This window comes from Tiliqua scincoides, chromosome 10 (assembly GCF_035046505.1).
Source record: "Tiliqua scincoides isolate rTilSci1 chromosome 10, rTilSci1.hap2, whole genome shotgun sequence".
In the NCBI taxonomy this organism is placed as follows: Eukaryota; Metazoa; Chordata; class Lepidosauria; order Squamata; family Scincidae; genus Tiliqua; species Tiliqua scincoides.
Window position 1 is genome coordinate 21633096 of NC_089830.1, and position 25733 is coordinate 21658828.

General features: G+C 44.4%; 1 protein-coding gene and 1 pseudogene across 1 annotated transcript in view; both read right to left on the minus strand.

Moving 5' to 3' along the window:
* The window catches only part of LOC136661547 (uncharacterized transmembrane protein DDB_G0289901-like), a 33016-nt gene extending 10742 nt beyond the window's left edge, over positions 1 to 22274 (minus strand). The window contains exons 1-22 of the mRNA XM_066638837.1: positions 22146 to 22274; positions 20017 to 20061; positions 18385 to 18441; positions 18143 to 18184; positions 17393 to 17437; positions 15930 to 15971; positions 15758 to 15814; positions 14640 to 14681; positions 13992 to 14036; positions 13151 to 13207; positions 11556 to 11591; positions 10453 to 10497; positions 9534 to 9575; positions 8414 to 8473; positions 8183 to 8224; positions 6748 to 6789; positions 5437 to 5478; positions 4788 to 4832; positions 4198 to 4254; positions 2589 to 2624; positions 1505 to 1549; positions 713 to 754 (exon numbers count right to left, since the gene is read on the minus strand). Of these exons, the coding sequence (XP_066494934.1) occupies positions 713 to 754; positions 1505 to 1549; positions 2589 to 2624; positions 4198 to 4254; positions 4788 to 4832; positions 5437 to 5478; positions 6748 to 6789; positions 8183 to 8224; positions 8414 to 8473; positions 9534 to 9575; positions 10453 to 10497; positions 11556 to 11591; positions 13151 to 13207; positions 13992 to 14036; positions 14640 to 14681; positions 15758 to 15814; positions 15930 to 15971; positions 17393 to 17437; positions 18143 to 18184; positions 18385 to 18441; positions 20017 to 20061; positions 22146 to 22220 (1041 nt within the window). The 5' untranslated portion in view covers positions 22221 to 22274. The remainder of the gene's footprint in view (positions 1 to 712; positions 755 to 1504; positions 1550 to 2588; positions 2625 to 4197; positions 4255 to 4787; positions 4833 to 5436; positions 5479 to 6747; positions 6790 to 8182; positions 8225 to 8413; positions 8474 to 9533; positions 9576 to 10452; positions 10498 to 11555; positions 11592 to 13150; positions 13208 to 13991; positions 14037 to 14639; positions 14682 to 15757; positions 15815 to 15929; positions 15972 to 17392; positions 17438 to 18142; positions 18185 to 18384; positions 18442 to 20016; positions 20062 to 22145) is intronic.
* Positions 10022 to 10141, minus strand: LOC136661896 (5S ribosomal RNA; annotated as a pseudogene).
* Positions 22275 to 25733: the final 3459 nt, after the last annotated feature.

Here is a 25733-nt window from a genome sequence, read left to right on the forward strand (position 1 = left end):
CAAAGCTCTCCTCTTATACGCAAGTTGGGACAACGGGTTGCAACAAGTATTAGGGAAGATATAATTGGAGGGGAAGATGAGTCACTTTCCTTCAAAACAAACGTCCTCTGCAGAACAGAAGGAAGCACCATCTCCTGAGTGTTATGCTATGATTTGAATAGAGATCATTTTTTCTGCAGAAAAGAGAGCGATATCGAACAGCAAACACTGAATCTCAAGGCAAACAGATAGTGGCAGAGCAAGCACTGGACAAAAGGGGCAAAATTCCCTGGGCACTGAAACTGCGCTCCTCCAGGACCGTGTGGAAAGCCTTACTGAGGCTCCCAATGTGATCAGTAACCGTACTTCTGGTTTTCCAGAAGGACTATGTCAGAATGCCAGATGCAAGGGAGGGCACCAGGATGAGGTCTCTTGTTATCTGGTGTGCTCCCTGGGGCATTTGGTGGGCCGTTGTAAGATACAGGAAGCTGGACTAGATGGGCTTATGACCTGATCCAGTGGGGCTGTTCTTATGTTCTTATATAGTTTAAGACAGCAGGGAAGCCTCGGAATACCTCCCCAGTTGGTCTTGGAGTTGTGCGAGACTTGACTTTGTTGGTAAGCATGGGGTGCAGTGTGGTGCGGGGGGGGGGGGGGGAGGCATAGGAGATCTTTGCCCCGGGGTGCCTCAAGGGCAAGTGTATAACTGAGCACAGAGGAATGCTGGACTTACTCCATTGGCGTTGATAATACCCATTCCTCCACTGTTGTAGAACTGTAAAAGGAGCAGAAAGAGTCTCATTTAGGTGGATGACTCAGGGGAAAAATCTAACTCCTGAGTAATGAGCCTGTGTCAGTGGATATGATATAATAGCTGGATTAAAGACTAGGGTGAACATCCGAGAACACGTGGGTGGTGTGCCCCCAGTAAATAAGTCAGCGTAAGAAAATAACTAGCCATCTAGGAAGGAGGTAGGAAAGGAGATTGCACTCAAAACTCCCCATTAGGGCTACAGTCCTACTCATCATATAGGGTGATGGGTATTTCTCCGTGGCTCCCCTGGCTTCCACGGCTCCTGAGGGAACCACATCTCAGAGTTTTGGGACCACTGCATTAGGGCAAAGTCTTACAGAATGGTAGGTTTGCATGGCCCCCTATAGTTGCCCGCACGCAGAATTTCATCAGGTGCAATTGTCCTTTGTTATTCCATTACTACATCTAGAAAAAGCATCACTTGCTCAATCAAGGTGTGATTGAATTTTGAAGTTACCTAGCAATTACTACAACTACTACAACTACTACATCTACTACTACAAGCCCACTGATTGTATATCCCAGTTGTAAATTCGTCCAATGGATAATCACTTGCGCACACATTACAAAGTATATTTCCCACACTATAAGCTACTCTCTCCATATTCATTGCAAAAAGTTGGCATCCTGTGGTAAAGCAGGTCTAGCATGGAGCAATACTCACACCAGCCAACAATTCATCTCAAACAGAAGAATGCTACATACACTTACTATTGGTTTGCCTGATCCAATATTGCCTGTTAAACTGCCTCCATTCTGGAAAGGAGCAGAAAGAGCAACGTTCGGTGAATGACAGGAAAAAGTCCCTTTTGGTGTTGAGTTTGTGCCAGAAAATAAGAGTAGCAATAGTTTGATCAAGTTCAACGAGATGCATACTCAATCTAAGTAGATGTGTGCACATTAGATGCCCCTTGAGTATTGCACATTAACTAGTGGCATTGGTAGGGAGCCCACTGGGATGGACTGCCCCGGGTGCCACACTTCAGGGCAGCGTGGGGGTGACAGGTATGTTGCCCGAGTATTCGCTGATCCATGCTTAGTTTGGCAGCAGAAGGGCCCTCCTGCTCTTGCATCTTATTGGCCACAAATTGTGCCCACCCCCACAATTGGCAGTGGCAGAATCACACACCGATGTCATCACATTATTGTCAAACCAAATTCGGGTGCCATGCTTCACACTTGCTTACCAAGCACCAGCTGGCCCAGGCCCGTCACTGCCAGCAGCACCAGCTGTTTGGCACTGAGAGTGAGGGGGATGTCATGCGGTGGGGGCAGTGACACCTGCACCTGCCTGAGAGGGGGGGCACTTTGGCAACACCACTGATATCTGCTCACAATCTTCTCACTACAGCTGCTCATGATCACCTCCTGGGCAGGCAGGTCATTGCCTGGGGAGTCAGGCTACTTGGAATTGTGACCCAAAACCTCCCTCATGTCTTCAGAAGATTTCAGATTATTTCTGAGTCCATCAGATGACTCTCGTCTGAAACACAGGCCCAAATCCTCACCAATTTTCCAGCACTGACATGGCTGTGCCAATGGGACGTATGCTGCATCCTGCAGTTGGGTGGCACTCACGGAGGCTTCCTCAAAGTCAGGGAATTTTTGTTCCCTTAACTCGGAACTGCACTGCCCTTAGGTCAGTGCTGGAAAGTGGGTTAGGATTGAGCCCACAATCTACTGAAACCTTTACTACAATTTTAACAGAAATTTTTTTTTTTTTTTTCCCCTTCCAGGAAATGCAGCAAGTTTGAACAGCTAATGTTCAAAACACCAAGAAATTCTGGGCACTTACTCCAGTAGCACCAAGAGTTCCTTTGTTGTTGGGGCCCTGGAAAGAAGCAGACGAAGTGGATGAGTTGCAAAAGACTCCCTGCTATTAAAGTTGTATCAGTGGATGTGAACAGCACCAACAGGATCACAGCCTGGAGAGGCTGTTTTCAGATAGTGGATGGGAAAATCAATATAGGTAAATAGTTAGCACTTGAGAAAGGCGGCTTGGAAGGAGATTAAAAAAAAAACAAAACTGTAGCGCAAGGGTTTATATCAGGGTACGTTGGATAGAATTGACCCTAGCATTGCTTCTGATCCCTTAACATCTGCCCTCAGGCAGCATTCCATCAGGTGAGGTTTCCCTCATTCATTTCATCTGCCCGTCAAGAAAATTCTAGTTGAATCGCATAAGATAAAAATTTAGCTTCTACTAAAAAATCAGTATATCAGCATATTATGGCTGAAATCTGTGCTCTCTCTCATGGTTTCTGTTTCTTGTTTAATGCCCCCCCCCCCAGGTTTACCTTGAAGATCTTGGTTAACCAGAAAGGAAACAAATAACTATCAAAAACACCAGCTTATTTGCTATACATTGGAGAGATTTATTCTGCACTTCCTGTGTTGAGTTTCGTAGTAAACTTAGGGCAGGAATTTGTCTTCTTGCTGGTACGCTATAAGTAACTACGCGTATGGATCAACTATCTAATGTAGCAATTTTCAACCACTGTGCCATGGTACATTGGTGTGCCGTGAATGGTCCGCAGGTGTACCACGAGAGTTGGGGGAGGGTCATTTACTAGTAGAGCCATTGGGGGATGCGAGCCCCCTGCCCAGCAGAATGGTGTACCTTGTCAATTATCTCAAAAAATGAATGGTGGGCCTTGACAATTTTAGTGCCTTGCCAGTGTTCTGTGAGATGAAAAAGGTTGAAAATCACTGATCTAATGTCTCAAACTGACACTGCAACATATATTTTTTTTACTGCCCACTTCATGAGATCCTTCGTAAGAACTATCTGGCTCCACTGCTGAGTAAAATGCAGGGTTGGGAGGATTTGATTAAGTTACAACCTCTTCTTTCCATATTGGAAACGAATTCTCTCAACAAGGTTGCTAACTTTGTTCCTGGGGTACTGGCGGGACGCAATTCTGGGTCTTCTGTTGCATTACGGTGAATGGGGGGAGGGGGTAATGAAAGATTAGGATTGTTTTGTTTTATTGTTCTCTGTTTGTTTGTTCTGGTTGATTGTTTGTTGTTGTGTATTTCCTTTATCTATGCCAATAAAGGTCTTATGTATGTATGTATATATGTCTCAAACTGTGCAATCCTATGCCTATTTGTTTAGAAGCCTCACTGCATACAATGCAACTTTGTAAGTGTGTGGAGGATTATAGCCAATGAGAAGGAAGGAAGGAAAAGAGAAGGATACACTATGAGCTCAGAATTTTGTTAAGGTCCCAGTGAAAGATTCCAATGGTTCACAGAAAGCCTATCCAACACTCCACTCCAACACACAGTCCACCGAAAACTTTGCTACAATTTTCCGCATAGGTCATTTTTCTATGGAGAAGAATACAAGATAGATCAGCAAATGATCAATCTCAAAAGACAGACAAGTGTGGGACACTTACTATGTATATGATTTTGCCATTCACTCCCCCAATGTTGCCATTATTTTTTCCTATGTTCTGGAAATGAGCAGAAAGAGATTGTTTAAGTGGATGAATGGATCATCCAGTTTCTGGTGTTTATAACTGGAGGTGAGATTTTTTTTGGAGAGGGGAGGGATAGATTTTTTTTTTTACAAAAATGAGAAGTTCAGAAAACGATGCTATCTGTTTTTATATCATTATCACCCAAAAAAATCACACCTCTATTTCTTATATTTATAGCATATCCATGATCTCCGTATATCTAAGTTTTAATACCAAACCAATTATAAGGAGTGTCATACATACATACAAAGATGCTGTTCTCTTCCTAACCCTTACATGTAGTTGGGAGAAAGCATTGCAACAGGACTGGCATGAATGGAGATCTAAGTTGGGGATGGGGTGGAAGTTTCATTTTCCCTTCAAAAGGATTTGGGAAATCTCACCGGGAGGGAAGCCCAGTCTGCGGAATGGTTTGCTGTATTTTCAAACTGAGATTATCTTTATGTGGGTAAGAGAGCAAATGATTAGCAGCAAAACCCAGCAAAAAGAGGCATTTAGGCACTTACTCCTTTGGTGCTGATAACACCTATTCCTCCTGTGTTGATGAATGCCTGAAAAGAAGAAATGAGATTTCAAACTGATCAGACAGGTGTTACTGACTGACTTGTTTTATCTAGACATCAAATTCTTCCCAAGGACCTGGGATGCCTGGCTAATATACAGCAATATATGTAGCAATATATGTAACTCCCTCCCTTACTGCAAAGCTTATCTCTCTCTACAACAGTGGTTTTCACTCATTTAGCACCAGGACTCACTTTTTAGAATGAGAATCTGATAGTACCCACCAGAAGTGGTGTCATGACTGGAAGTGACATAATCAAGCAGGAAAATTTGTAACAATCCTAGGCTGCAATCCTACCCACACTTACCCAGGAGTAAGTCCCATTGATTATCATTGTGAAAACAATATACATAGTAGCTTGTTAAAAATACAGGTCTATAACATTTCCCCAAATACAGTCACCTACCAGGGTAGTCTAGTCTAATATATCAAAAATAAAAGAGTGAAATGAAATTGGCTGAAATTGGTTCATGACCCACCTAGTGAGTCCCAACCCACAGTTTGAGAAACACTGTGTTTTTCAAGCAAGTTGATAAAGCTTGAACTGCTCATGATGTAGTCTAAAGCACAGGAGACTTCTGGGTGCTTACCCCTCCTGGGATGACACTGCTGGTTCTTCCAGTGTTGGGGTTCTGAAAAAGAGCAGAAAGAGTATTGTTTAGGTCAGGGTGGCCAACCTGTGGCTTGCATGCCACTGGCGACATGCGGACACTTCCTAAGTGGCACACGCAAAGTCTCCTGTCGTGGCCATGCCAGCCATTGTAGGACTGCACCGTCCCAAGCACATGGTGCTTCTTCTTACACAATGCCCTCAGAGGGAGTGACAAGGACTGGGCTGGGGTGAAGATAGTCGAACAGAGGCTCAGCAAATCACATGGGCCAGCAAAATCGCCTGAGCAGGCCCAGAGAGGACCAAAGTAAGTTGGAGTGGCACGTATAGTAAAGTGGCATGTGGCATGATGCAGGTCCCCCCTCCGGTTTAGGTAGATGACTTGAAAAATCAACTTAACCCCTTCATAATTCAAAATTGATGTATTAGGCTTTCTGGGTGGTATAGACCAGGGGTGTCCAAACTTTTTGGCTGGAGGGCCACATCATCTCTCTGACACTGTGTCAGGGGCTGGGGAAATAAAAAAATAATTTACATTTCAAATTTGAATAATTTTGCATAAATGAATGTATTAGAGATGGAACTTATATGAATGAAGGAAAGTCTTGCAATAGCTCAAGGCCTATAAAAGACCTTGCACAAAGCAAGGCCGGCCTTTCCTTTGCTACTGCTGCTGCATCACAGACGTGAAACAGCAAGCAGTGGAGGGGGCCCTTGCCCCACAGCTCACGAAAGACGTTGAGCAGTTGCCCTCACATTGCATTTGGCCAGCACAGGCTCCAGCAAGTCTCCAGAGGGCCAGAAGCTCATTGGAGATTGAGGGCTCCCCACGGGCCAGATTGGGAGTCCTCAAGGGCCACAAGTGGCCCCCAGGCCGGGATTTGGACACCCCTGGTATAGACTGTGGTGATTTCAAAACAGAAACATTCTCCAGAAAGTCCCAAGGACAATAAAGCAGAGTCTGCTGAAAGCTTTGCTATAAATTAATCTTTTTTTTATTTTAATGGCAAGGAGTACAGATTGGTAGGCTTGTCATCCAGCTCAAATCAGAGAGAAATTCCAGGCACTTAGGGCCCAATCCTACGCAGAGTGTGCCAGCTCACTGCCAGTGCTAGCCCAGGGCTGGGCTTCTCTTCTCTTTCAGAAAGAGAATCATTTAGGGGCATGAGCTTAAAAATTCATTTCTCATGATTAGTCTGTTCCTGTGGATCTGAGTAGCCTGACTGGGATGTCCATCTGGAAAGAACATGACTGGGGGCAGAAACATAGATCAAACAGGTTACATATTTACCTCTTGTTGTTCACTACTGCTAGTTCCTCCATTGTTGGGGTACTGGAAAGAAGCAGAAAGAGAATCATTTAGAGAAATGACTTAAAAAGTCAACATATCATGTTTAGTCAGTTTTAGTGGTTCTGAGCAGTCTGTCTGGAAAGGCCATGTAGAAAGAACAGGGATGGGGGCAGCAATATAAATCAAACAGTTTACATATTTAACCCTTCTTGGTTGCTACTGCTAGATCCTCAAGCGTTGGGGTACCGAGAATAATCAGAAAGAGAGTCATTGAGGGACATGACTTAATAATCAAGTTCAGTGCATCTGAGCAACTGAAAAGGGAGCAGAAATAGTCTCATTTAGGTGGATGACTTGGGGGAAACCAAAAACCTAACTCCTGAGCACAGAGCCTGTGTCAGTGGATGCGATTTGGCAGATGGGTCAGAGACTAGGGTGGAGCTCTGAAAAAACTTGGGTGGTATACCAAAAATAAATAAATAAATAAATAAATAAATAAATAAATAAATAAATAAATAAATCATTGTATGCAAGTAACTAGTCATCAAGGAAGGAGGTAGGACAGGAGCTTGCACTCAAAGCTCCTCATTAGGGCTACAATCCTATTCATTGTACAGGGTGGTGGATTTAGGATCCCATGGCTCCTCTGGCTGATTTCCATGGCCCGCTGGGGAGCCACAGCTCACAGTTTGGGGGACCACTGCCCTTGGGGCAGGGGCTTACAGAACGGTAGCTCTGCAGCATTAGAGCTGTACTCCTTAGCACCATAGCTGTTCTTCAGGATTCCATGATGGCAGGATGGTGTAGGCCTTCCTGCTGGTGCTGCTTACTTGTGGGGTGTCAAAAAGTGTTTTACGGTACACTTGTGCTCACCCAGGATAGGATTGGGCCATCAGTTAGGGTCAAGGAGGTATATATTTGATTACACAGGCCTACAAAATTGAGGGTCAGAAAGGTTTTCCCCAAACTTTAGCGTGGTTTGATATGAATTTGGGGTGCCGATTCCAAAAATGGCAACCGTTTTGCCCTATCACATTTCGTTTTGGAGACACGGCATAGCCTCTTTAGTGAATGGTTCAAGCAGCTTCCTGATGAGGAAGCCATTTGTAGGCTTCTTCATGAGGAAGCTGCTTGAACCATTCACTAAAGAGGCTATGCCTTGTCTCCAAAACTAGACGTGATGGGGCAAAACGGATGCCATTTTTAGAATCAGCTACCCAAATATACCCAGGAATTGGAGTAACATTTAAGGAAGCAAAATGTGTGTTGGCCTGTGTTATCTTCAGTGGGGAAACCAATACAGGTCAGATGATAAAACCCCCCCAACTCAGTCACAATGTCTGCTGAATTCTTTAATAAATCTGAGACCATTCTTCTATAGAGAAGACAGTGAGATTGATCAGCTAATGGATCCATTTCAAATTCTGGCACTTACTTCACTGGTGAGGTTTGTACCTGCTCCTCCATGACTGGTGCCCTGAAAAGAAGCAGAAAGGACATACAGGAGGAGGACTTGAAAAACCAGCTGAATTCCCTGCTGTTCAGCTCCTGTCAGTGAATGTTAGCAGCAGGACCTGCCTTAGAGTCTGGGGCAGACACTAGAGATACTTGGATGGGAAGACCAACACAGTTCATTCAAGGCACAGAAAAATGTGAAGGCACATACCGTAATCTTGATATAGCTGCCCGGATCTGCTCCGATGTTGCCTTTATTGTTTCCAAGATCCTGGAAAAGACAAGAGAACCATTTGGCAAATGGGGAAAAAATTTCTTATATGGTTTGTGTGAGTAGATTTGAGGAGCAGTAGCTGAATCGGGGCCAGGATGTACATCTGGAAGGATCATGGAGGGAAAAAGCAAAATAGATAAGCCTGGTAACTCCTTATCCTCCTTCTGGAGCAGGGCCTCTAAGAGGAATTTTATCAAGGGATACAAAGTTTCTTTTGGGCCCCTTTGCAAAGGGGAAGCGGTGAAACAGATGATGTCTCAGAGACATGCACACAGTTTCTCACTCCCACACATAGAGAGACACCTACTTTTCCAAGAGTAAAACAAATCATATACTCTCAAATTCAAAGATCTCTTATACGCAAGTTGGGGCAATGGGTTGAACAAGCATTAGGGAAGATATAATTGGAAGGGAAGATGAGTCCCTTTCCTTCAAAACAAACGTCCTCTGCAGAACAGAAGGAAGCACCATCTCCTGAGTATTATGCTATGATCTGGGCAGAGAGCATTTCTTCTGCAGAACAGTGAGCGATATCGACCAGCAAACACTGAATCTCAAGGCAAACAGATAGTGGCAGACCTAGCGCTGGACAAAAGGAGCAAAATTCCCTGGGCACTGAAACTGCGCTCCTCCAGGACCGTGTGGAAAGCCTTACTGAGGCTCCCAATGTGATCAGTAACCGTACTTCTGGTTTTCCAGAAGGACTATGTCAGAATGCCAGATGCAAGGGAGGGCACCAGGATGAGGTCTCTTGTTATCTGGTGTGCTCCTTGGGGCATTTGGTGGGCCGTTGTAAGATACAGGAAGCTGGACTAGATGGGCCTATGGCCTGATCCAGTGGGGCTGTTCTTATGTTCTTATAAGACATAAGACATGGTGTAAGACAGCAGGGAAGCCTCAGAACACCTCCCCAGTCAGTCTTGGAGTTGTGCGAAACTTGATTTTGTTGGTAAGCATGGGGTGCAGTGTGGTGCGGGGGGGGAGGCATAGGAGATCTTTGCCCCGGGTTGCCTCAAGGGCAAGTCCATAACTGAACACAGAGGAATGCTGGACTTACTCCATCGGCGTTGATAATACCCATTCCTCCACTGTTGTAGAACTGTAAAAGGAGCAGAAAGAGTCTCATTTAGGTGGATGTCTCAGGGAAAAAATCTAACTCCTGAGTAGTGAGCCTGTGTGGTGGATACGATACAGTAGCTGGATCAAAGACTACAGTGAACATCGAGAAAACATGGGTGGTGTGCCCCCAGTAAATAAGTCAGCGTAAGAAAATAACTCGCCATCTAGGAAGGAGGTAGGAAAGGAGATTACACTCAAAACTCCCCATTAGGGCTACAGTCCTACTCAATATATAGGGTGTTTTCTTTTTCTCCGTGGATCCCCTGGCTTCCACAGAGCCTGGGGGAGCCACATTTCAGAGTTTGGGGACCACTGCATTAGGGCAAAGTCTTACAGAATGGTAGAATAACAGAATAACAGAATAACAGAATTGTTATTCCATTAAAAAATGGTAGGCAACCTTCAGTCTCGAAAGACTATGGTATAAGCCTACAGCACCCAGTATTCCCAGGCGGTCTCCCATCCAAGTACTAACCAGGCCTGACCCTGGTTAGCTTCCGAGATCAGAAGAGATCGGGCATGTGCAGGGTAACAGTTGCTGTGTTCCATTCCATTACTACATCTAGAAAAAGTATCACTTGCTCAATCACTGTGTGATTGAATTTTGAAGTTACTTAGCAGTTATTACAACTACTACGTCTACTACAAGCCCACTGATTGTTTATCCCAGTTGTAAATTCGTCCAATGGATAATCACTTGCGCACACATTACAAAGTATATTTTCCCACACTATAAGCTACTCTCTCCATATTCATTGCACAAAGTTGGCATCCTGTGGTAAAGCAGGTCTAGCATGGAGCAATACTCACACCAGCCAATAATTCATCTCAAACAGAGGATCGCTACACACACTTACTATTGGTTTGCCTGATCCAATATTGCCTGATAAGCTGCCTCCATTCTGGAAAGGAGCAGAAAGAGCAACATTCAGTGATTGACAGGAAAAAGTCCCTTTCGGTGTTGAGTTTGTGCCAGAAAATGAGAGCAGCAATAGTTTGATCAAGGTCAACGAGATGCATAATCAATTTAAGTAGATGTGCACACATTAGTCACTCCTAGGGTGCAACCCACTGCTTCGAAGATGCCCCTTGAGTATTGCACATTAACTAGTGGCATTGGTAGGGAACCCACTGGGATGGACTGCCCCGGGTGCCACACTTCAGGGCAGCGTGGGGGTGACATGTATGTTGCCCGAGTATTCGCTGATCCATGCTTAGTTTGGCAGCAGAAGGGCCCTCCTGCTCTTGCATCTAATTGGCCACAAATTGTGCCCACTCCCACAATTGGCAGTGGCAGAATCACACACCGATGTCATCACATTATTGCCAAACCACATTCGGGTGCCATGCTTCACACTTGCGTACCAAGCACCAGCTGGCCCAGGCCCGTCACTGCCAGCAGCACCAGCTGTTTGGCACCCAGAGTGAGGGGGATGTCATGCGGTGGGGGCAGTGACACCTGCACCTGCCTGAGAGGGGGGGCACCACTGATATCTGCTCACAATCTTCTCACTACAGCTGCTCATGATCACCTCCTGGGCAGGCAGGTCATTGCCTGGGGAGTCAGGCTACTTGGACTTGTGACCCAAAACCTCCCTCATGTCTTCAGAAGATTTCAGATTATTTCTGAGTCCATCAGATGACTCTTGTCTGAAACACAGGCCCAAATCCTCACCAATTTTCCAGCACTGACATGGCTGTGCCAATGGGACGTATGCTGCATCCTGCAGTTGGGTGGCACTCACGGAGGCTTCCTCAAAGTCAGGGAATTTTTGTTCCCTTAACTCGGAACTGCACTGCCCTTAGGTCAGTGCTGGAAAGTGGGTTAGGATTGAGCCCACAATCTACTGAAACCTTTACTACAATTTTAACAGAAATTTTTTTTTTTTTTTCCCCTCCAGGAAACGCAGCAAGTTTGAACAGCTAATGTTCAAAACACCAAGAAATTCTGGGCACTTACTCCAGTAGCACCAAGAGTTCCTTTGTTGTTGGGGCCCTGGAAAGAAGCAGACGAAGTGGATGAGTTGCAAAAGACTCCCTGCTATTAAAGTTGTATCAGTGGATGTGAACAGCACCAACAGGATCACAGCCTGGAGAGGCTGTTTTCAGATAGTGGATGGGAAAATCAATATAGGTAAATAGTTAGCACTTGAGAAAGGCGGCTTGGAAGGAGATTAAAAAAAAAACAAAACTGTAGCGCAAGGGTTTATATCAGGGTACGTTGGATAGAATTGACCCTAGCATTGCTTCTGATCCCTTAACATCTGCCCTCAGGCAGCATTCCATCAGGTGAGGTTTCCCTCATTCATTTCATCTGCCCGTCAAGAAAATTCTAGTTGAATCGCAAAACATAAAAATTTAGCTTCTACTAAAAAATTAGAATATCAGCATATTATGGCTGAAATCTGTGCTCTCTCTCATGGTTTCTGTTTCTTGTTTAATGCCCCCTCCCCCCAGGTTTACCTTGAAGATCTTGGTTAACCAGAAAGGAAACAAATAACTATCAAAAACACCAGCTTATTTGCTATACATTGGAGAGATTTATTCTGCACTTCCTGTGTTGAGTTTCGTAGTAAACTTAGGGCAGGAATTTGTCTTCTTGCTGGTACGCTATAAGTAACTACGCGTATGGATCAACTATCTAATGTAGCAATTTTCAACCACTGTGCCATGGTACATTGGTGTGCCATGAATGGTCCGCAGGTGTACCACGAGAGTTGGGGAGAGGGTCATTTACTAGTAGAGCCATTGGGGGATGCGAGCCCCCTGCCCAGCAGAATGGTGTACCTTGTCAATTATCTCAAAAAATGAATGGTGGGCCTTGACAATTTTAGTGCCTTGCCAGTGCTCTGGGAGATGAAAAAGGTTGAAAATCACTGATCTAATGTCTCAAACTGACACTACAACATATATTTTTTTTACTGCCCACTTCATGAGATCCTTCGTAAGAACTATCTGGCTCCACTGCTGAGTAAAATGCAGGGTTGGGAGGATTTGATTAAGTTACAACCTCTTCTTTCCATATTGGAAACGGATTCTCTCAACAAGGTTGCTAACTTTGTTCCTGGGGTACTGGCGGGACGCAATTCTGGGTCTTCTGTTGCATTATGGTGAATGGGGGGAGGGGGTAATGAATGATTAGGACTGTTTTGTTTTATTGTTCTCTGTTTGTTTGTTCTGGTTGATTGTTTGTTGTTGTGCATTTCCTTTATCTATGTCAATAAAGGTCTTATGTATGTATGTATGTATGTATATATGTCTCAAACTGTGCAATCCTATGCCTGCGTACAATGCAACTTTGTAAGTGTGTGGAGGATTACAGCCAATAAGAAGGAAGGAAGGAAAGAGGAGACACCATCAGCTCAGAATTTTGGTACTGTCCCAATGAAGGATCCCAATGGTGCACAGAAAGCCTATCCAACACTCCTCTCCCACACACAGTCCACTGAAAACTTTGCTACAATTTTCCGCATAGGTCATTTTTCTATGCAGAAGAATACAAGATAGATCAGCAAATGATCAATCTCAAAAGACAGACAAGTGTGGGACACTTACTGTGTATATGATTTTGCCATTCAGTCCCCCAATGTTTCCATTATTATTCCCTATGTTCTGGAAATGAGCAGAAAGAGGTTATTTAAGTGGATGAATGGATCATCCAGTTTCTGGTGTTTATAAATAGAAGTGAGATTTTTTTTGGAGAGGGTGGGATAGAAATTTTTTACTTTTGGTGATTTCCAAGCCTTCTTAATGTAATTTGTCAAAAATGTTGATATTTTATGTTGAACTGTAAATGTTTTATTAGTAATTTAGTATCTTAACTCCATTTTTGATAAACGGGATTAGGACTAATTATGTTTGCTTTTATGATTTCTCTATCTATGCCTAATAAAGGTTTATTCATGAGAACCATGAGATATTTTTTTTACAAAAATGAGAAGTTCAGAAAACGATGCTATGTGTTTTTATATCATTATCACCCAAAAAAACACACCTCTATTTCTTATATTTATAGCATATCCATGATCTCCGTATATCTAAGTTTTAATACCAAACCAATTATAAGGAGTGTCATACATACGTACATTCAAAGTTTTCCCCTAATTAAAAATTACATAGCCCCAAATGCGATGCTGTTCTCTTCCTAACCCTTACATGTATTTGGGAGAAATCATTGCAACAGGACTGGCATGAATGGAGATCTAAGTTGGGGATGGGGTGGAAGTTTCATTTTCCCTTCAAAATGAAAGTCATCTGGAAAAGGATTTGGGAAATCTCACCGGGAGGGGAGACCAGTCTGTGGAATGGTTTGCTGTAATTTGAAACTGAGATTATCTTTTTGTGGGAAAGAGAGCAAATGATTAGCAGTAAAACCCAGAGGAATTCAGGCACTTACTTCTTTGGTGCTGATAACACCCATTCCTTCTGTGTTGACAAATGCCTGAAAAGAAGAAATGAGATTTCAAACAGGTCAGGCAGGTGTTACTGACTGAATGGTTTTATCTAGACATCAAATTCTTCCCAAGGACCTGGGATGCCTGGCTGATGTACAGCAATATATGTAGCAATATATGTAACTCCCTCCCCTACTGCAAAGCTCATCTCTCTCTACAACAGTAGTTTTCACTCATTTAGCACCAGGACCCACTTTTTAGAATGAGAATCTGATAGGACCCACCAGAAGTGGTGTCATGACTGGAAGTGACATCATCAAGCAGGAAAATTTGTAACAATCCTAGGCTGCAATCCTACCCACACTTACCCAGGAGTAAGTCCCCTTGACTATCATTGTTAGAACAATATACATAGTAGCTTGTTAAAAATACAGGTCTATAACATTTCCCCAAATGCAGTCACTTACCAGGGCAGTCTAGTCAAATATATCAAAAATAAAAGAGTGAAATGAAATTGGCTGAAATTGGTTCATGACCCACCTAGTGGGTCCCAACCCACAGTTTGAGAAACACTGTGTTTTTCAAGCAAGTTGAAAAAGCTTGAACTGCTCATGATGTAGTCTAAGCATAGGAGAGTTCTAGGTGCTTACCACTCCTGGGATGACACCGCTGGTTCTTCCAGTGTTGGGGTTCTGAAAAAGAGCAGAAAGAGTATCTTTTAGGTCAGGGTGGCCAACCTGTGGCTTGCATGCCACTGGCGACATGCGGACACTTCCTAAGTGGCACATGCAAAGTCTCCTGTCGTGGCCATGCCAGCCATTGCAGAGCTCCACCGTCCCAAGCACATGGCGCTTCTTCTTACACAATGCCCTCAGAGGGAGTGACAAGGACTGGGCTGGGGTGAAGATAGTCGAACAGAGGCTCGGCAAATCACATGGGCCAGCAAAATCACCTGAGCAGGTCCAGAGAGGACCAAAGTAAGTTGGTGTGGCACGTATAGTAAAAGTGGCACATGGCATGCTGCAGGTTCCCCCCCCCCGCCCGGTTTAGGTAGATGACTTGAAAAATCAACTTAACTCCTTCATATTTCAAAATTGATGAATTAGGCTTTCTGGGTGGTATAGACTGCTATACCACCATATAGGTGGTGCTATATATAGCACCATATAGGGTGCTACAATTTTCCACATAGGTCATTTTTCTATGCAGAAGAATACAAGATAGATCAGCAAATGATCAATCTCAAAAGACAGACAAGTGTGGGACACTTAATGTGTATATGATTTTGCCATTCACTCCCCCAGTGTTGCCATTATTATTCCCTATGTTCTGGAAAAGAGTAGAAAGAGATTGTCTAAGTGGATGAGTGGATCATCCAGTTTCTGGTGTTTATAAATAGAGGTGAGATTGTTTTTGGAGGTGGGGGGGATAGTTTTTTTTTTACAAAAATGAGAAGTGCAGAAAACAATGCTAAGTGTTTTTATATCATTATCACCCAAAAAATCACACCTCTATTTCTTATATTTATAGCATATCCATGATCTCCATATATCTAAGTTTTAAGACCAATCCATTTATAAGGAGTGTCATACATACATACAAAGATCCCAATGGTTCACAGAAAGCCTATCCAACACTCCTGTCCCACACACAGTCCACTGAAAACTTTGCTACAATTTTCCACATAGGTCATTTTTCTATGCAGAAGAATACAAGATAGATCAGCAAATGATCAATCTCAAAAGACAGACAAGTGTGGGACACTTACTGTGTATATGATTTTGCCATTCAGTCCCCCAATATTGCCATTATTTTTCCCTATGTTCTGGAAATGAGCAGAAAGAGATTGTTTAAGTGGGGGGGGGAGGCATAGGAGATCTTTGCCCCAGGGTGCCTCAAGGGCAAGTCCATAACTGAGCACAGAGGAATGCTGGACTTACTCCATTGGCGTTGATAATACCCATTTCTCCACTGTTGTAGAACTGTAAAAAGAGCAGAAAGAGTCTCATTTAGGTGGATGACTCAGGGGGAAAATCTAACTCCTGAGTAATGAGCCTGTGTGGTGGCTATGATACAGTAGCTGGATCAAAGACTAGGGTGAACATCCGAGAAAATATGGGTGGTGTGCCCCCAGTAAATAAGTCAGCGTAAAAAAATAACTAGCCATCTAGGAAGGAGGTAGGAAAGGAGATTACACTCAAAACTCCCCATTAGGGCTACAATCCTACTCATTATATAGGGTGTTGGGTTTTTTTCCGTGTTTCCCCTGGCTTCCACGGCTCCTGAGGGAACCACTTCTCAGAGTTTTGGGACCACTGCATTAGGGCAAAGTCTTACAGAATGGTAGGTTTGCATGGCCCCCTATAGTTGCCCACAGGCAGAATTTCATTAGGTGCAGTTGTCCTTCTTTATTCCATTACCACATCTAGAAAAAGCATCACCTGCTCAATCACTGAGTGATTGAATTTTGAAGTTACTTAGCAATTACTACAACGACTACAACGACTACGTCTACTACTACAAGCCCACTGATTGTATATCCCAGTTGTAAATTCGTCCAATGGATAATCACTTGCGCACACATTACAAAGTATATTTTCCCACACTATAAGCTACTCTCTCCATATCCATTGCACAAAGTTGGCATCCTGTGGTAAAGCAGGTCTAGTATGGAGCATTGGTAGGGAGCCCACTAGGGTGGACTTCCCCAGGTACCACACTTCAAGGTAGCGTGGGGGTGACAGGTATGTTGCCCAAGTATTTGCTGATCCATGATTTTGCCATTCACTCCCCCAATGTTGCCATTATTATTCCCTATGTTCTGGAAATGAGCAGAAAGAGATTGTTTAAGTGGATGAATGGATCATCCAGTTTCTGGTGTTTATAAATAGAGGTGAGATTTTTTTTGGAGAGGGGGGGATAGATTTTTTTTTTTTTTTACAAAAATGAGAAGTTCAGAAAACGATGCTATGTGTTTTTATATCATTATCACCCAAAAAATCACACCACTATTTCTTATATTTATAGCATATCCATGATCTCTGTTTATCTAAGTTTTAATACCAAACCATTTATAAGGGGTGTCATACATACGTACATTCAAAGTCTTCCCCCAATTAAAAATTACATAGCCCCAAATGCTATTCTCTTCCTAACCCTTACATGTAGTTGGGAGAAAGCATTGCAACAGGACTGGCATGAATGGAGATCTAAGTTGGGGATGGGGTGGAAGTTTCATTTTCCCTTCAAAATGAAAGTCATCTGGAAAAGGATTTGGGAAGTCTCACCGGGAGGGAAGCCCAGTCTGCGGAATGGTTTGCTGTAGTTTGACACTGAGATTATCTTTATGTGGGCAAGAGAGCAAATGATTAGCAGCAAAACCCAGAGGAATTCAGGCACTTACTCCACTGGTTCTGATAACACCCATTCCTCCTGTGTTGACAAATGCCTGAAAAGAAGAAATGAGATTTCAAACAGGTCAGACAGGTGTTACTGACTGAATGGTTTTATCTAGACATCAAATTCTTCTCAAGGACCTGGAATGCCTGGCTGATGTACAGCAATATATGTAGCAATATATGTAACTCCCTCCCCTATTGCAAAGCTCATCTCTCTCTACAACAGTGGTTTTCACTCATTTAGCACCAGGACCCACTTTTTAGAATGAGAATCTGTTAGGACCCACCAGAAGTGGTGTCATGACTGGAAGTGACATCATCAAGCAGGAAAATTTGTAACAATCCTAGGCTTTCTGGGTGGTATAGACTGTGGTGATTTCAAAACAGAAACATTCTCCAGAAAGTCCCAAGGACAATAAAGCAGAGTCTGCTGAAAGCTTTGCTATAAATTAATCTTTTTTATTTTAATGGCAAGGAGTACAGATTGGTCGGCTAGTCATCCAGCTCAAATCAGAGAGAAATTCCAGGCACTTAGGGCCCAATCCTACGCAGAGCATGCCAGCTCACTGCCAGTGCTAGCCCAGGGCTGGGCTTCTCTTCTCTTTCAGAAAGAGAATCATTTAGGGGCATGAGCTTAAAAATTCATTTCTCATGATTAGTCTGTTTCAGCGGATCTGAATAGCCTGTCTGGGATGTCCATCTGGAAAGAACATGACTGGGGGCAGAAATATGGATCAAACAGGTTACATATTTACCCCTTGTTGGTCACTACTGCTAGTTCCTCCAGTGTTGGGGTACTGGAAAGAAGCAGAAAGAGAATCATTTAGAGAAATGACTTAAAAAGTCAACATATCATGTTTAGTCAGTTTTAGTGGTTCTGAGCAGTCTGTCTGGAAAGGCCATGTAGAAAGAACATGGATGGGGGCAGCAATAGAGATCAAACAGGTTACATATTTAACCCTTCTTGAAAACAATTAGGAATTCAATGGGGACTTACATCATATCTGATGTAGCTTCCAGGTGCTCCAATATTGCCATTATTGACCCCAATATTCTGAAAAGATAAGAAAGACAATTATTTTAGGGGATGAATGGAATGTGAAATTTCCTATGCTCAGACAGTATCAGGGAGACGAGGTTTGGAATGTACATCTGGAAAAGAACATGAAGGTCAAAACCAAGCTAGATCAGTTAAGCAGAGAACCAGCACCCTAGGAAGGAACCAGTAAGAGCAAAATGGCTCAGGGTTAAGGCTTACAGAAAGTTGGGATGAACAACTTTGGTTATGGGAGAGAAATTTAGCAGCCGTCTCCAGTCCAAATTTCAGTAGGTTCTTGATATCACCTCCAATTCAGGAAAAGCATCTCTTGTTTTTTTCCATATAATCTTGTCTCATGGATGTGTCAGCCCTGTTGTATGATGTCATCATTGTCGTCGTCATCAATACATCTCTCTCTCTCACGCACGCGCATGCGCGCGCACACACACACACACACACACACACACACTTCTAGCTAGAAACTGTATACCCCAAATGCAAAGCTATTAACTCCCTATCCACTATGCAAAGTCAAAAATCTTTGAGCAGCTAGTGATCTATCTCCAAACCCAGAAGAATTCTACACACTTACTCCTCTGTAGCTGATAATGCCTATTCCCCCTGTGTTGATGGATGACTGAAAGGAAGCAGAAAGATCATCATTTAGTAAAACTTGGTTGAAAAACCACCATAGATAAGGTAGAAGTGGTGGTATAGTTTGGAATGAGACAAAGAGCCCAATCCTATGCAAATCTACTCAGAAGTTCCATTGTAGTCAATGAGGCTTACTCCCAGGTAAGTGTATATAGGATTTGAGTCAAAATAACTTAGGGCAAGGTCTTACGCAAGGGTAGCTTGGCGCCAGCATTGACCCTGACATGGTTCCAGGTGCCTTTAACAGCTGCTTGGAGGCAGAATTTCATCAGGTGCAGTAGTTGTCCCACCCCCCCAGGCGAGCCAGCCAATCAGCTGGCAGCAAGCCCTGCTGCTGGCTGATAGGGAGGCAGGCATGGCAATCTTTGCTAGCGCGCCACACAGGCACGCTAGCAGCCCTTCCTCTCAGTAATCCATCTCTTTTCTCTCAGTATTGCACTATTTCATCAGGTGCAGAATTCCATCAGGTGCAGTTGTACCATCTCCATGTCAAGAACAGCATCACCCGTTGAATGCCTGTCTGCTCCATCGATCATGCATGCTGTAATAGTGAAATGAATGTTGGACATTCCCCCCCCCCCCCCCACTGAAACTGGAATTCAGAGAACCAGAGTGCAGGGCAGAGTGAAAGAGAAGAGAGGAAGAACCTTTATCTCTATACAAAATTACAAAAATAAGCAGACAAAAATCGCAATTTTTTTTTCTATCCTCTGCAGCGCTGAATTGAGAAAGGAAAAACGTTTGCGTCTGCTAAAGACTCAGGACATTGTAGCCACTAGGTGTGCTCTTACTTACAATGGCAACTTCTCTTTACCCTGAGAAACTTGATTAAGGCTAAGATATTGAGAGGAGTTCATTTATTTTCTCCATGGAGAGAGGAATGGCATGGATCAGCTAACCATCTAACTCAGAACACAGAGGGATTCTATAACTTACGTCATTTCTGCTCATGCTGCCAATCTCCTCCGATAAGTGGGAAGGCTGAAAAGAAGCAGAAAGATAATCATGGGTGAACTTCTTGGTAGTAGGGGGGGAATCTATCTCTCATGTTTAGTCTGCGTTGGACAGCATGAAAGGCAATAACTGGATCACGGTCTGAGATGTACAGCAAGTCCCCATTTAAAGTGGTTGGTAGGTTCCTGGAAACTGCAACTTCAAGTGAAATGACTTTCAAACAAAATCAATTTTACTGTAAGCTAATTGATAAGTCAGGGGTGAGCAAACTTTCAACTTTAGGGATCCTGAACCTTTAACAATTGTATAGAAGAGGGAATTTCAGCAGGTTCAGCTCGTCATCTTACAGATGGCAAGCTGCACCTACTGAAATTCTCTCTCCTACACAATTGTTGAAGGTCCAGGATCCCTGAAGTTGAAGGTTTTGCCAACCCCTGACATATGTAAACAAGAGTTCCCAGTTCCTACAGCCTACTTCTGGTCACAAAAACATCACCAAACTTCTAAAGAAAGTCCCTTCTAGTATTAAACTTTGAAATAAATGTGAGCTTTAGGGGCCAGAGAAACCCACACAGACATGGGGAGCAGTGACGTCGCTAGGTGGGTGTGGGGGTGACACACACAGGGGGTGACACCACTACTGGCCAATTTTTTTTTTAATCTTGGTATTTTTGAATAATAATGTCATGTTATAGATAATTTGATGAGTAAAATCAGGAAAATCCCAGCAAGAAGGAAGCAAAATCTGCTGAAACGTGCTTAACTTCTCTGCAAATCATGCTAGTTTCAGTTCCGGCCCACCCACCCCTCCATCACACAACCACTGAAGTTCATCTCATCAGGCTCTCCTTGGCATATCTATGTGACCACTTTATATCACCCACTGGAACCACCCTTATTCCTTTCATTATCTAGATGCCTGACTTATCACTGTCCTCTCCACCTTGATGACGGCTCATTTGTCCCAATTACACATTAGAGAAGATGCTATAGGTTCTAGGAGAGCACAACTGTACTATGATCATAGAGACCCTGCAGTGGGTATTAGCTGTCCTAAGATGCTGTCCCCCTTTAAAAGCTAATTGATATGTCAGGGGTGAGCAAACTTTCAACTTTAGGGATCTGAACCTTTAACAATTGTATAGAAGAGGGAATTTCAGCAGGTTCAGCTCGTCATCTTACAGATGACGTTGGAAGAGGCAACATCCCCCTAACAGACATTCCTACCTTTTGGTTTGGCATCAGTTTGGCAAACATGACCGACTTTTCATCCCCTACTGGATTGAAATCTTACAAATGTTCAAAGAGTCACATTTATCATCATCATCATCATCATCATCATCATCATCACATCAATATAAAATTATTATTATTAAAAACATTTATATACTGCTTTTCAAGAAAAAAAAGTTCACAAAGCAATCTGGAGAGCCAAAGAAATAAACGATTCTCTGTCTCAAAAGGGTTCACACACTACCAAAAAGCACTTCAGATCTGAAATGTTGCCAACTTTCAGAGTTGTAAGAGATCTCATGTCCATTGGAATTAGCTCACAAGCGCAGCCCAATCCTGTTCCCTCCTAGCATAGCGTAGTAGCCGCTGAGTCTAGTAGACATCGCAAAAGTGCTTTGCAGTGACTTTGGAGTAAGGAGCTCCAGTAGGAAGGCCTAGGCTGTCCCACCAGCCCTGAATCCACAGTGATAGCCAACAGCGCTGGTGAGTACAGGCGCAGGGGTTGGGGAGGGCAGAACGGAGTTACAGAAGGGGGTGTTTTGGAGAGGGGGAGGTTCAGGTCTGGAAGGAGGACAGGGATGGAGAAGGAAGAGGCCTCCTCCATATCCTATTTCCCTTCCTGAACTTGGAAGCCCAGCGCAGGTCTTCTTGGACTTGCACCAGCAATTTTGCTGGCGCAGATCTGAGTAGCCCCATTGAGTAGGCTGGGAGGACTCTACATAGGGTAAGGAAACAAATGTTCCCAAGGAGACCTCCGGCCTGCTCAAACCCAGAGCTGGATACAGCATTGGCCGTGTTGCCCTGCTGAGCCAGCACTAGATAGGTTTGGGCTGTGGCCTCCAGGCTACCCACTAAAGAATAAGGCATTTCCTTCTTACCAAGGGAGCAGCTCTGGTGCCTTCCAGAGCCAGCAGGCAGACGAGGGAGAAAGCCACTACCAACTGGTCCTTCATCCTTGACTTGCCTCTCTCTCCCTTTATCTCTTTCTGCTTGGATAAGATGATGGGCTCTCTTTATTTGGATGCCCACTTGGGCAATACTAATCTCTGTGCCCAATGACTCAACCTTTGAATGAGCCAATACCTGCTTTGACCAGTCCTCTTTCCTCATATTTAGGGGTCCACACCCTCTCTCCTTTCCACCGAAGCCATTGTGCAACTCTTTGGCCCAGTTCCCCTTTCTTCTTCTTCCTCTCTTTGCACCCTATTCACATTTTTGCTCTCTGCTTGTACCCCACTAGAGGGCTTTTAAGTGCAGAATCTAGTGAACCAAAATCCTGATCCTGGTTTCCCTATGGGAAGTTGAGTGGGTCATTTCAGTGTTGGCAGGGAGGTTCCTTCTCCAGTTTCTTCAATAGTATAATTTTCTTGCTTCCAATAAAGAACACAGCCACATTTTTTTCACACGTATGTCCACCTTGGGGTGATTCGGCCAATTCAACCAAATTGGTCCCCATGCTTAGAAGGGGTCTCAGCTCCATAGCTGATGCTGTGGCATAGAATTGTGCATGCCGAGGCATGGATAGTGGAGTTCCTACCCACCTCTGCCTTTGTATGGCCTGAAATGGGCTTCCTAGAAGCTGTTGGTGGTGACATCATCACACCACCACTATTTCCAGGGACTGACTTCGCGCACAGCATAATCAGCCCTAGAATCTCCTCTGCCTCATGGCTGCTTGATGAGTGGGGAGTCATGGGGCACCTTCCTTATGAGGCTGGGGCTGGGACTGGGGCTGGGGCACCTTCCTTATGAGGAAAGGCTACGGCGTTTGGGCCTCTTCAGCCTAGAAGAGAGACGCCTGAGGGGGGACATGATTGAGACATACAAAATTATGCAGGGGATGGACAGAGTGGATAGAGAGATGCCCTTTACACTCTCACATAACACCAGAACCAGGGGACATCCACTAAAATTGAGTGTTGGGAGAGTTAGAACAGACAAAAGAAAATATTTCTTTACTCAGCGTGTGGTCGGTCTGTGGAACTCCTTGCCACAGGATGTGGTGATGGCGTCTGGCCTGGATGCCTTTAAAAGGGGATTGGACAAGTTTCTGGAGGAAAAATCCATTACGGGTTACAGGCCATGATGTGTATGCGCAACCTCCTGATTTTAGAAATGTGCTATGTCAGAAGGCCAGATGCAAGGGAGGACACAAGGATGAGGTCTCTTGTTATCAGGTGTGCTCCCTGGGGCATTTGGTGGGCCACTGTGAGATACGGGAAGCTGGACTAGATGGGCCTATGGCCTGATCCAGTGGGGCTGTTCTTATGTTCTTAACTACAATTCCCAGGAAGCCTTGCAGGTCTCTTGTTATCTGGTGTTCTCCCCGGGGCATTTGGTGGGCCACTGTGAGATACGGGAAGCTGGACTAGATGGGCCTATGGCCTGATCCAGTGGGGCTGTTCTTATGTTCTTATGTTCATGGGGCAGTCTCCCCATAAAAATGCTTTGGATTGTGCCCTGCCATTCCTGGGGATAGCCCTGAGCATATTGGTTCCTAACTAGCAAGTGTTACCCTGCACGTGCCTGATCTTGGAAGCTAAGCAGGATCAGGCCTGGTTAGTACTTAGATGGGAGACCGCCTGGGAATACCAGGTGCTGTAGGCTTATACCATAGTCTTTCAAGACTGAAGGTTGCCAACCAAATGTGCTGGTTCATATTTTAGTTTTAAGACTGCATACAAAGACTTGTATTCCAAAAAATAAAAAAGGTAGAGAGGCTTACATGCCATTGAAATTAGTGGGACTTAAATTGGGTGGGTGGTGGGTGAGCGGAGGTGGGGGCCAGGATTCAGCACTTGTGTCGGATCCTAACACCAGTCCCAGGTAGCCCAGGACAGCTCCGACCTGCTCGGATCTGCGCCACCTCTTGATGTGGTGCAGATCCAAGTAGATCCATTGGGGCTGCTGCGTTTTTACCCAGGGTAAGGGGAAGCAATTCCTCCTGCCCTGGGCTGAGCCACTTTTGGCCACAACCGTGTTGTGGATGCAGGTCTGCACAGGAGATGAACTCCTTCGACAAGCAGTAGGACACTGTATGGGGCAACACATTTGTTTACCCTCTGCCCAGCCATCACTGAGGCTATCTAAAAGTTCCAAATGGCTTCCTTTATGCAGTTCTGGTTTTTGTATTTGTTATTGTTCTATGCTTAGCTGTTGTTCGCTTCCCCATTTTAACCACAAGTTACACAACCTTCTCTTGCCTCATTTCTTCAGCTGTTTAACCACGCAGGTGCCAAATTCCAGCAGTGTTCCATACCTCCATACTCTGGAGATTTTTGGCCACCTTCCCGGACAGGGCAGGTTTCTCACCCATGCCTCAAGAAATTACTGCAGAGGTGGCAGATTTTCCCCATCCCTTATATGCAAGGCAAAGCAGGATAGCTAGGCTTGCCAATTAGCCTGGGGTGCAAGGGGGGGGGGTACTCAGGCAACCATAAAGGCTGCTCCCCTTCCTTGAGACTCAGTCAGTTTCTGGGGATGAAGAACTTCACCTTCCTACCCAGAAAAATGATATGAGATTACTTGATCTCCTTAGAAGGCCAAGTAGAATTTTTTTTTTTTTTGCTCCTCACCTTATTGACCTTGGTCAAGAGTTTTTCTTGTCCACTTTGAACTATAAAATGGATGTGGTGCATAACTGTGGGCCCTCCTTATCCATCTCTGGATATCTGCAATGCCGAACCCATGGCTGAAAGTCCTCAGAGGATCTCCTGCACCCAACCAGAAGTGACTTCCGCTTGTGTCTGGGAGGTGTTCAGATGCATGGGGAGGCCATGCGCAGTCTCCCTGCACCTCAGAAGGCATCCTGGAAGCAAGCACAAGGCACTTCTGATTCACTGGAGCAAACCGGAAATGCCTTCCAGTCATGCCTGGGGGGCTTTGGCGGAATCTGGAAGGTGGTGTGTGTGACCTTTGGAGGGTTGGACATGGCCCCCAGGTAAGCAATTGTGGCACTGCATGGCCCTCCCACCCAGATTTCATTATCCATAAAATTTGGTATCCATGGAGGCTCCTGAAACTCATCCCTTGTGGATACCAAGGGCCCACTGTAGTTAATCTGTTCACAACTGGTAAGTTAAGTGTGATGAAGAGAGTTGAAATAGACAAGAAGATGTGCTCTCTGAGGTCAACTGAATTTTTCAAAGGGACTCCAAGGCCCATCTCTGGATCTACAGCAGTAACTCCAGTCTAAAGTAGTCACCAGGGTGGCTCCCCCCCCCCCAAATTCTAATTAGTCAACAAGTTTTGCTCACAACCAGCTTCCCACCTACTAACGTGACAGTCTGCTGAACTGATGCAGGAAGGAGCTCACGCAAACTATCGTAGAAACTGTTTGTGGCCATCCAAGCTTCCCCTCGTTGACAAATAAAGCAGAAGAGGATGTGTGGGAGTTCTGCAACTTCCTGAGTCTCAGGAAATTTCAGGGGAAGCCTTTCATAGCAACAAGGAGTCAGTTTCCTTGG